The 12,146-nt window shown below is 45.1% G+C and overlaps 1 protein-coding gene across 4 annotated transcripts in view; it reads left to right on the top strand.

The window, feature by feature from the left end:
- TTLL7 (tubulin tyrosine ligase like 7) overlaps positions 1-12,146 on the top strand; it is a 142,428-nt gene that overhangs the window by 58,886 nt on the left and 71,396 nt on the right. For all 4 annotated transcript variants that reach the window (XM_069981484.1, XM_069981483.1, XM_069981485.1 and 1 more), the window contains 3 exons: positions 4,852-4,946; positions 7,793-7,940; positions 9,108-9,181. In XM_069981484.1, coding sequence (XP_069837585.1) covers positions 4,852-4,946; positions 7,793-7,940; positions 9,108-9,181 — 317 coding nt within the window. The remainder of the gene's footprint in view (positions 1-4,851; positions 4,947-7,792; positions 7,941-9,107; positions 9,182-12,146) is intronic.

The following is a 12,146-nucleotide window of genomic DNA, read 5'->3' on the forward strand; positions in this document are numbered from 1 at the left end:
CATTTGTATCAGCTTATATGAGGACTTTTAATTATGCATGTTGACATAATGATTAAAAATAGATTTTCGCTCAGGCGGTGTTGTTTGGTTTTACAGTTAAATCTGTTACCCGTGTCTGTTGTACGAGTGCGCTTTGTGATGTTAATTAAAACCCAAGAAAAGGACAGAAATTGGGTTATTGAATGGCACTTGTGAGCCGGCTTCATTAGCGAGCGAACATCTCATTACGCTACAATGCAGGAGAGGAGAGAGCATCTCATCGGGGAAATCCACCTTCTCCTTCCGGAGTCTTATCATCACTAGACCTTTACCTGTGCCGACGGTTATAGACTTCAGGGTTGTCCACAGAACTGATTCGCAAGCTATGGCTGTCTAGCTGTGCTGAAACTACAACTACCAGCATGCCCTGGCTGCCAAGGCTTGCGGGATGTTGTAGTTTCATTACAGCTAGACGCTCACAGATCTTAAAGATGCTTAAAAGGGGTATTCTACCAAAGAGCTAAAAAATGAAATGCTTCCATACCCAGCTGGTCTTACTCACCAAGTGCCCCTCAGTATTTTGAGCTGTCTCTCGTCTTCCTAGCTGGCGCTGTTCCAGAGTTCCAAGTTTTTTTAAAAGCCGGCCTATATCCAAAATGGTGCCGGACAGGAAAATACATTTCCCAGCATGCATTGCCCCTTAGAGCAAGAGCCTCAGTATCCGCTTGTTCTTGTAGTAGCTGCCCACCACTGACTTAATCTGCTTCAGCTTTACACAGTAAACAAAATTTCTGTCTAATATCTATCTATCCATCCATCCACATATATATCTTCAGAAATTTCCACGGCACTCTCTTGCATCAAGAGATGCAAGAGAGTGCCATGGAATTTCCTGAAGATATATATGTGTTGAATCGTGGTCATCACTCACCTGCAGGCACCTACATGCTACAGAAACCAGTGCTGCTTCTTTTCCTGTTTCATCCATCTACATAGGTAGATTAGAAAGAAAGAGAGCTGAAACAACTGTGTTTCCTTTACCCTATACTGCTCAGGAGGATGTCACTGTTCTGTTTCCAGGTGCTCACTGATTGGTGTGATGTCAGTGGTGGGTGGGGTTACAGATGGATGTTACAGCTTGCCTGGAAACAGAACAAACAGAGATCATGTGACTTTGGTCTCAGAAGAGAGGGGGAGGACAGAGGAGTGGAGACTAAGTGGACCAGGAAGTGAGAATTTCCTGCAGCTTCAGGATGTGAGTCAGGTTGTGCTGCAGACGAACGGCTCAATTCATGTAATAGAAACCTATTATAAACAAGCTTAGATTATGGGTGGGGATTAAACTGAGGGTGAAATTTTTCTTAAGTGGAATATCCCTTTAAATACTTTACCTACAGTACTGATTTCGACAGGACAGTTCTGCAAAGGGGAGGGCTTATGCAAACTCCACCTCAAAAAGTAAGCACTTTGGGGATGGTCTTGTGTTTTACAAGAGTTGAGATTAAATATACAGCCTTTGGCAATGTTGGTGAGTATGGTTATGCTATGTGTGTCCTACTGCCACTTATCCTAGCCTTGCAGTTCCCATCACAGCCATTGGTGGCATCAGAGGAGCAGTGTCACTCAACGTTAAAATAAATTACGTTTCTTATAATAAATAATAAATATTAAAATATTATATAACTTTATCAATGAAAGAGAATTAGAGCACATTAATTTGTGTTTATTTGTCCACCGTGCTTGGAATGAGCAGGGGCCCCAGTGGTTGGACCCTTACCAGCTATCCCCTGTCTTGTGCATAGGGCATAACATTTACCTATGAGCATACCCTGTAAAAAATTGTTTTATGTAATTTAATGTTTTAAAGGCTAATATAAATTTAATGGGAATCTGTCAGCTACAATTCACTTTCCAGACTGCTGACAGATAGCAGTTAGGTAGCAGTCAGGTCAAGGTTACACATGGTACCTGTAACATATCTTTCTGTGCTTCCAGGGTAAAATGCTTTTATTCTGAAATTTACTTTCCCCCTGTCCTGTTGATAGGGGAAAAGTTACTTTTTCTTGGACAACCTTGGGAAAAGGTATGGGAAGGGGAGTGAGGAGGCACTTTAGCAGCTTGGAAACACCTTTGTCTCTTTACACCAGTGAACAAAAGTATTTTTCTATGTTCTGGAAGCACCAACAGATATACTAAAGGTACCATGTGTCTCCTTGATCTAACAGCATCTAAGAGTTTCAGTTTAGCAGCTGACAGATTCCCTTTAAGTAAGTGCACCGAGAGCACTAAAATCACCTTTTCACCACTCTGAAGGGTTAATGAAACAATTCTGAGCAGGTTTAAAAAAAATCTTTTTGAAATTACACGACTCTCATTAAAACTAATGTGACTCAGTGAGGGGCTTCAGTGCAGAGGCCTAGCTAATAGACAGGGGTTATAAATGGATGATGCCCCATCTGTTACAAGGAAACTGTTCCAAACCACATAGTCCCTTTAAATGCGTTATGGGGGAAGATAATATTGATGCCGGATCTACATTCAGCAAAAAAAAAAAAAAAAGCTGTAACTAGAAATGCCAAAGCCCTTTTATTATAGTTATCTCTGAGAGGCGTTAACGTGTTCCGCAGCTCTATGGAGGCAGCTTTCTCCCAGCATTTGGAATGGCCATAGTGGGACGCTTAAAATTAGCGTGAATCGCGGCTCATGTCTGTAAACACATATTTACTTTGGCAAGCTCACCGCTACAAATGAACATAAAACATGGCTTATTATACTCGGCTATAAAGCTCGCAAAGCAGAAACGAGGCCGTATACTATTCCGTATTGAAGGCTCATATAGGCTTATTTATCAGTCGGGGGATTTACATGTCGCGTTCTGGAACAGAAAGAGAAGAATTTAGTGTGGTAGACATGGAGGTCAGGGAGGAGGCAACAAAGTTCTTCTGCTACAAAGTTGTTCTCTACGTTCTGTTGATTCCTTCAAATACCCTGGGGGTCCCTTGTTTAGGACCCTCCCCTTTATGGCTGCATTCACCAAAAGGGCCGTATTAGATGGCCTGATCACTATAGTAAACCATTGCCAATCTGCTAGATCAGCGCTTGTTTACACGGCCTGATCAGAATAGTAAACCAGCGACGATCTGCTAGATCTGTGCTTGTTAATTGAGCCTATTACATGGCTCTGTATATATATCGTTAGTGATGTCCGTGCAGTCCTTGCTCCTAAAGCATAATAATTAAGTATATACATTACCTCTCCACTCTCTGGTGTCTTCTTGTCTTATCCACACTCCCTGCAGCCGCCGGTGGAACTTCAGAACCGATCTCTAAAGTAACAAGCCGCTCAGCCAATCACTGGCTGTAGAGCTGTCCCGCCCCGGCCAGTGATTGGCTGAGCGGGCTGTCACTTTAGAGATCGGCTCTGAAGCTGCAGGGAGTGCTGAGAAGACGAGAAGACACCGGGGAGTGGAGAGGTAGCATATATACTGTGCACTTAGCATATATACTATTGCACTTAGCAATACACAGTCGGCGGACGATGATTTTAGGTCAGGAAGTAAAGACACGATTAGACGATTATTATTGACATCAGCTGATCGTTGTCTCCATTACACGGAGTGATGATCTGCCGGATTGGCCTGATTCAGCAGATTATAGCTCCATGTCATAAGGCCCAAAGTCTGTAGGGGAATATGGTAGCAGCAAAGAGGATGTGATCTGAATAGAGATAAGGGAACCTCAAAGGGGTACTCCAGCGAAAAGCTTTTTCCCAGTAATTGAAATACATTATAACTTTGTAATATGCATCACTCACCTATCTGCCCCCCCTTCCCTATCTTTTCCCCCTCAATCCCTCACCAGGAAGTGAAGTAAACTCATTCTTACCCAATGACTGTTGACCCCAGGCTTTTCTGTGGCAGCCATTTTGTGACAATGACATCATCAAGAGGGAGGTGGATCTAAGCCCTGTTAAGCCAACCTCCCTTTGTCAGATGACACAGATTGCTCAGCTTTGATTGGCTGAACAAGCTGTAAGCCATCTAACAGATTTACAGAGTCAGTTAGACATCACAGGAGACAAAGTGCATAATGGGAAAGCCCGAACCAGGAAGTAGAGAAAAAATTAAACCACAAACTGGAGCTTCAGGGAACTGCAAACAGCGGGAAATTCAAACAGAGTCTCCGGAGGGATGGTAAATGTAACAACTATGTTTATGACTGATTTTCTTTTTTTATTATCAGCGCCGGAGTACCCCTTTAAACATGCCCTGGTTCATCCAAGCCCGAACTCTCAGCATTTGATTACCGGTGGCTGAAGTAGTTGGATGCAGTCCTATAGGGAGTCCTGGAAAACATGGATACAGCCATAGGCCATAAGAGATAGGTAGTGTTGAGCAAACCTGCCAAAATGTTCAGGTTCAGCAACGTTATCCAAACCTGAACACTCAGCATTTGATTCCCTACGGCAGCAGAAGTTGGATGCCGCTGTTTTCCTGGCAGCCCTAGGGCTGCATCCAGCTGCGGGGAGTCAAATGCATATTACATATTGCTGATGGTTTTCTGTCTGCAGGATGTGACTGCTGACAACATTCCCTGCTGGTTCAGTGTCTGCACCGGAATCGCTTTGCTTGTTTGTACAGTTTTTTTGGAGATATTTATCAATAGCTTAAAATGTCACCAGATTTTACACAATTCTCTCAATTTTTCCACAAATGAAAACTGTCCAAAATTTTCCCAGTTTTTTTTTTTTTGCCAAAACTTACTGTTGATAAATTCCACCCATAGCACTGACGTCGGAGTACCCCTTTAAGACTTGAAAGTTTCTGCAGTTTTTTCCAAATTTTGTAAATGTTTTTTTTTAAATTTTTCCAGATCAACCGGGCCCCCAGCTTCGGGACAGATCAGAAGATTGACTACGATGTCAAGAAAGGAGTTTTACTAAATGCATTAAAACTTCTAAACATCAGGTAATGCTTCCGTCCTTCCTGTGATCACCCTGTCCGAGGTCTGGCCGGAGATTGCAGGACGCAGGAAGCCATCTTCTCTCTCTATTCTCGTTCATTGCCGCCTCGAGAACCGCAACAATATGCCCGGAGTTAGGATTTTTGTTTTGGAAATCATCATTAAATTCTCATTGGTCGTGAAACAAAAACGATAACCACCTAACAATAGTAACTGTTACTGTCATTACATGTTACTGGTGGCACTGGGTCCCATTGCTTAGATCCACAGCTACCCTGAGATACAGCTGACAACAGTGCACTCTACTTCCCAACTCCAATCCTTTGCCTCATACACTGTTAGTGCCGTATTACACGTCACGATTAAGAAGAGGAACCGAGCTTCCTCCTCGTTCCCCACTCACAGACAACAAGCAGGGAGTAGCGGGAGGGGCGGCCTGGATGATCCTTAGATCGTCCAGGTGGCCCATTGTAAAGAGCAGCAATCCCAATCAAGATGGCGGCAGTCTGCTGCACGTTGCCCCGTGTAATAGGAGCACCATCTTGATCGGGATTCATCAACCTGTTGAAAGATAACAATCGGCTGATCGTGGTCTTTTAACATGACCTATTACATCAAACAATTATCGGTAAGACCGGTAGTCGTTTGGTGTAATACGACCCTAAAAAGCAAACGAGTTAGATTTGATAGACAGATCAGGGAGAGGCAGGCGCTTCTCCCCAGCTGTATCTCAGGATTGCAGCAGGTCCTAGCAGTAAGGCCTTATTCACACATCCTGTAAAATTGTCTGTGGTCGCAGATCTGTGAGCAAGGACAGTTTTACGGCCTTTTATATCCTGTGTGCATTCACACCATCCGGGCTGTTATCATCCGGGTATGGATGCGTCTCCCCGCTCCTGTCACCACTCTGGTCTCTACCTGCTCCCATCTGCCCTGCTCCTGTCACCCGCTCCCTTCTACCCCGCTCCTGTCACCCGCTCCCTTCTACCCCGCTCCTGTCACCCGCTCCCTTCTACCCCGCTCCTGTCACCCACTCCCTTCTACCCCGCTCCTGTCACCCGCTTCCATCTCCCCCGCTCCAACCTCCCCCTCTCCTGTTACCCGCTCCCGTCTACCCCTCTCCTGTCACTTGCTCCCTTCTACCCCGCTCCTGTCACCCGCTCCCTTCTACCCCGCTCCTGTCACCCGCTCCCTTCTACCCCGCTCCTGTCACCCACTCCCTTCTACCTCGCTCCTGTCACCCGCTCCCATCTCCCCCGCTCCCATCTACCCCTCTCCTGTCACCTGCTCCCTTCTACCCCGCTCCTGTCGTCTGCTCCCATCTCCCCAGCTCCTGTCGTCTGCTCCCATCTCCCCAGCTCCTGTCGTCTGCTCCCATCTCCCCCTTCTCCTGTCACCCACTCCAATCTCCTCCGCTCCTGTCATCCGCTCCCATCTCCCCAGCTCCTGTCATCCGCTCCCATCTCCCCCTTCTCCTGTCACCCACTCCAATCTCCCCAGCTCCTGTCATCCGCTCCCATCTCCCCAGCTCCTGTCATCTGCTCCCATCTCCCCCGCTCCTGTCACTGTTCCTGTCTCTCCCTGCTTCCATCTCCCCCGCTCCTGTCACTGTTCCTGTCTCTCCCTGCTTCCATCTCCCCCGCTCCTGTCTCTCCCTGCTCCCATCTCGCCCTCTCGTGTCTCTCCCCTATCACCACTCAGTTCCTAAGGACTTCCCTCAGTGAGCTGGTAGTTTGACTCTGAAAAAAACAGCTTGATTCTGTCAGAGTGTTTTATGGGGAGAGGGAAACATTTAAAGGGATTATCTAAGATTAGAGAAAGCACATCTACAGTACTTTCTTTCAAAAACAGCACCACCCCTGTTCTCAGGTTGTGTGTGGTATTACAATTCAGCTTCATTCACTTCAATAGAACCAAGCTGCAAAACCCAAACTAAGGACAAGAGGGGCACTGTTTCTGGAAGAAAGCAGTCTTGTTTTTCTAAGCCTGGAAAACCAATTTAAAGGGGTAGTCCAGCAATTTTTTTTTTTTTTTTAAATCAACTGGAAATTTGTAAAATACTTCTTTTACTTCTTCCAGTACTTATCTGCTGCTGTATGACCTGCAGGAAGTAGTGTATTCTCTCCAGTCCAGTTTCTGACATGGACAGAGGTGGCAGCAGAGAGCACTGTGTCAGACTGGAAAGAATATGTCTCTTCCTGCAGGACATACAGCAGCTAGTAAGTACTGGAAGATTAAGATTTTTTTTTTTAATAGAAGTAATTCTCAAATCTATATAACTTTCTCCTGGCTCGTTCTCAGAACACTCAGACCCAGACCAATCAAAACGTTTGACGTGTCTCTATGACCCCCCTCTATGACGCTGATGTGATGGGAAGGCAATACACATGCCTATAATAAACATATATCCTCTTAGATGGATGTGTTAATGTATTCATTAGATTCCTTTCCCGGCGTTTTTCTCTGAAATTAGAGACTTTAATTAGTTTCTTTGCGTGTCCCCCTAAATCATGGCTGGCGCTGCAATCCGTTCGCGAAGTCAGCCTCCATAATCGGCACATGGGGTAGTGATGCTTCATTAGCCCTTTGCAGCCTTGTATTATTTAGTATTCACATTGGCTTGTTGCAGGAGGAGAAGCCTCATCTGTCTGTTGTTTTTCAGGTAATTTGTAAACCTGTTACGGAAACATGCTAATTGTTTTATCCTTGAAAATAAACCCGCTCGGGACTTTTTCTCAGCAGGCACTCTTTAGTAATAAAGTTAGATGAGCTGCCGGTTTAATATTTTATTACAGCGATATCATTTGTCTTTATGTTTTTTTTTTCTTCTTTTTTTTTTTTTTTTTTGCAGAGCGAGCGATAAAAAGAAAAACTTGGCCAAACAGAAAGCTGAGGCCCAGAAGAGGTTGTACGGTCAGGGATCCATGAAGAGGTTGTCACCCGGATCTTCTGACTGGGAGAAACAGCGCCACACGCTGGAGAGGAGGAAGGAAGAGCTGGTCAGTAGCGAGTGTCAACCACAACTCACGTCCCTCCAGCTGTTGCAAAACTACAATCAGGCATGATGGGAATTGTAGTTTTGCAACAACTGGAGGGCCGCCAATTTGATACCTCTTGGGGGGGGGGATTTATATATTAGGCCCTGCCCCCTTTTCCCCAGAAGGATTCACTAAAGGTCCCCCGCCTCTTAGTAAATCCAGCTGGGCGCCCGAACCTGCTCCCGTCGTACTAAATCTACACCTGCTTCCAGCAGGCGTAGATTTGGATCATGATTTATGCCTGCGAGCAGGTATAAATCATGGTAAATGAGGCGCGGGAGGAGGCCACACCTCCTCTCCGCCTTGTCATGCCCCCCCCAAGCTCCCCCATCGCGGCCATCGGGGCATACGGCACACATACGTATGCCTCGAGCGGACGTTTCATAAATTTCCCCCCTTGTGTACATGGATAGGCTTATGCAGAGGCTATAGAGCGACACATATAGGGCCATAGCCATCATGTGTACCGCCATATGGTGCGTCACAAGTGAGAAACAAGTCCTGTTCAGATTCTCCACCACTTGCTTAAAGGGGTTATCCTGTTAAGTAAAATTTATGTTGAATCACTCCCCCTCCTGGAGATGAACAATTAATTTCATACATGTTATCACCTTATCTGTCTCCTTCCCCCAGTTTTGAGCTTGTTTCTTTCTGCTAAAGACATAGAAAACTGTTTGAGAGCTTCTGAGTCTGTCTCTGCTTTCAACCCCCTCCTTCCCCCTCCCTTTCAGCTGATATAAACAACTTCCTATCTGCAACATTGTAGCAACTTTGTAATCCCGGGAGGGATAATCACCGCAACTTGACCTCAGAATAACCCTCCCAGCATTACAAGGAAGCTACAATGTTGTTGTTTACATCAGCCGTTTCAGAAGGAAGGGAGAAAGACAGAAAAGCTCACAAACAGTTTTCTGTGTCTTTAGGAGAAGGCAGCAGCTCAGAACTGGGGGGAGGAGACTGATATGGTAATGAATGCAATGAATTGTTAGTCTCCAGGAGAGGGATATTTTTCCTAACTGGATAACCCCTTTAAGTCATGCACTGTGTGTAGACGCCTTCATGCAGAAGTCGCCTTTCCTCTTGCAGACTGTATCAGTTACTAAATTGTCTTGTTTTCTGTTTTTACAGAAAGAACGACTCGCTCAGGTTCGGAAACAGATCTCTAAGGAGGAGTACGAGAACAGACATATGGGGAACTACAGGTATTGTATGGTACAATGCTGAATGTAGACTACATCTAAAACTGACCATAACCATAAATCCTAATGATGATCTGTCCTCGGGATTGGCTGTCAATATTAGACTGATGTGGCATAACCTTACACAGTGAGGCAGAGCAGGAAGCAGACAGCTTTGTACATTGTGTAATGTCAGGTCTGGGTTACTACAGCTTTGCTTTTATTCACTTTAATTGGACCTGAGCTGCAGTACCCATCTTGGCCACTACACAATGTATGGCGCTGTCTGCTTCCTATAAAGGCTCATTGCTAGGTGATGATTGATGAGTCATGGTCATAACAGATGTGATTTTTTATTCTTATTTTATTGTCAGTAATTACCAGTGAAATCAGTGAAAGTCAGGTTTAAACAGCTATAATATAGAAAAATACACAGCAATGAATATCCCAGTGCTCCACTGTGATGTAAAATTGTTGGATTATGACACCACAGATCTAAGTTCTGACATCACTCCATTATGACATCACTACTTCATATTGTGACATCACCACTTCATATTGTGGCATTAAAATGCCCTATTATGCTACCTCAGTTACCCATTATGGTATCACAGTTTCGGATTGTAACATCACATTACATCATTATGACATCAAAATTTTGCATTGTAATTCTCTCCTTTGTTAGCATAATGCCCCTTTATGACATCACAATTACCCATTATGATGTCATAACGGTTTGATTGTGACATAACAGTCCCGAACTGTGACACCACAATGCCCTTTTTCGCCATCACAATTAACCATTGTGACCTCACAATGCCAGATTTGTGACATCATAATTGCAGACAATCCATCCTGTGGTGTTTCTGGGAATCACTATGCAGCCCCTGCCTGAAATGATTATATCGTTCTGGATTATATGTCTTAGCGTTTTTACTGTGTTGTTGTTTTTCTCATATTTTTGCATCACGTGACATGACATGGTTAGCGATTAGAGATGAGCGAACCTGGAGCATGCTCGTGTCGATCCGAACCCGAACTTTCGGCATTTGATTAGCGGTGGCTGCTGAAGTTGGATAAAGCCCTAAGGCTATGTGGAAATCATGGATATAATCATTGGCGGTATTCATGTTTTCCAGACAACCTTAGAGCTTTATCCAAGTTCAGCAGCCCCAGCTAATCAAATACCGAACGTTAGGGTTCGGATGGACTCGAACCCGAACCCGGTTCGCTCATCTCTATTAGCGATGTCTGTGCAGCCCTTGCCCTATACTGTTCATCTATTATCTCTCCACGCTCCCAGTCTCCTCCTGTCTGAAGCTTCTCTGAGGTGAAAGGCCACTTACCCAACCACTGGCTACGGCGGTCCCTTCCAGTGATTGGCTGAGCGTTCTGTCACCTCAGAAAAGCTTTGGCGCGTGGTGTCGGGAAGAGGCCAGAAGGCGTGAGAAGACCGGGAGCGTAGAGAGGTAATGTATGAAAAGTTTATTTAATCGTTAGCCATCGGTGGCACGGCTGACGGCAAATGATTTTAGGTCTGGACCTTAAGAAACGACCAGCCGATGATTGTTTCTTCTGCTGACCATTGTCTCTATTACACTGAGCGAATCGGCCTTATCTGCCCGATTATCGCTCCATGTAACAAAGCCCTTACTGATTGGGCAATCCTGGAATTGACTTTTGTCCAGAGAAGACGTCAAGCCTAAAAAATTGTAACTGAATGGCGGAGCCCAACTCCAGCCTTGGCCACCACTATCCCTATGATCCCATACCAGGTTCTGCTGTAGATAAAGATGGTGCCGACAGCAAAGTCCGTAAGATGCATAGAAAAGGATTTTCAGGACGTGACCTTCACTAGACCCTGAGAAAATGTTGACTTCCATTTTAGGTGGACTTGTTCTTCAAGACCCCGGTTACACATGACTAAGCCTTCCATCTTTCGACTTCCCATCATTAGACTTCCCATGACTTCTTTCCCATGACAGCCGATTTTATTGACGGTTGATTCTTATTAAAACAAGATGCGCGTTTTCCCAGAGCCCTCGATCCGTCCATAGTGTCAGGACCGGTGGGAATAGATTCCTATAACTGTTTGACTGCATTTGGCACCTAGATCCAGCCTAAAGCCTCGAGTATAAATTGATCAAGGCCAATGCCAAGCAAGCGTCCCAGTTTTCACATTACGACGAGCCTCCACATAACCCTTTAGGCGTCCCTTTTATTTCCGCTCCTCATCCGACACAATACGAGCGAACGCCGTAACAAGCCTTGTCCATTAGCTTGACGCGATGCGAGATGACATTTCTCTGCGAAAAATCCAGCCGCTGACATGTTTATAGAGCAGCAAGCATCCCGCCTACGTTACGCCAAGCGGGATCCAGACGGCAGGGGGTTAAACCCAAGATGGGAAGGAGAAAAAAAAACTTCGGAATACATAATAAATACCATTAAATAAATACCAGCAGTGAAGTATAAAGATCATTAGGTTTGAGCCGAGAAACCTTGGCTCGGAGCTGGGTGCGAGACTGTCTGAACCTCTGCTTGGCTGAAGCCCAGGATCTGGGAGCAGTAATTGAATCCAAGCGTGTCCTATATGGAGAAGTAAGTGATTAGTCGAGTTGTTGGGGTTCACGCCTGGCCGGACAGTCTGGAAATAGGATGTCTGTCACAGTCAGACCTCAGCGAGCCTGACATATTTATATTTATTTTCTACTAAATATAATTAAGAAGTTTCCGTCCCTCATGGCACGGTGGAAGAACACATTCTGCTCTCACGCTTTCTTGGCATGAAATCCCACATGTGAGCTCATCGTCTCGAGTGGTTGTTTGTGTGTCAGCTGCGCTCCGCGGTAGAGTCTTACCATGGCCGTCTTCACTCCCATTTTAGATTCGTGCAAAACGAGAGATGTCGGAGTAGAATGACGGGTTTGGATGAAAAAAAAACATTGCAATCGTTTATGGTCCTTCTGAATTTAATAATTTATGCCTT

The sequence above is a fragment of the Dendropsophus ebraccatus genome, chromosome 8 (genome assembly GCF_027789765.1).
Source record: "Dendropsophus ebraccatus isolate aDenEbr1 chromosome 8, aDenEbr1.pat, whole genome shotgun sequence".
Taxonomy (NCBI): Eukaryota; Metazoa; Chordata; class Amphibia; order Anura; family Hylidae; genus Dendropsophus; species Dendropsophus ebraccatus.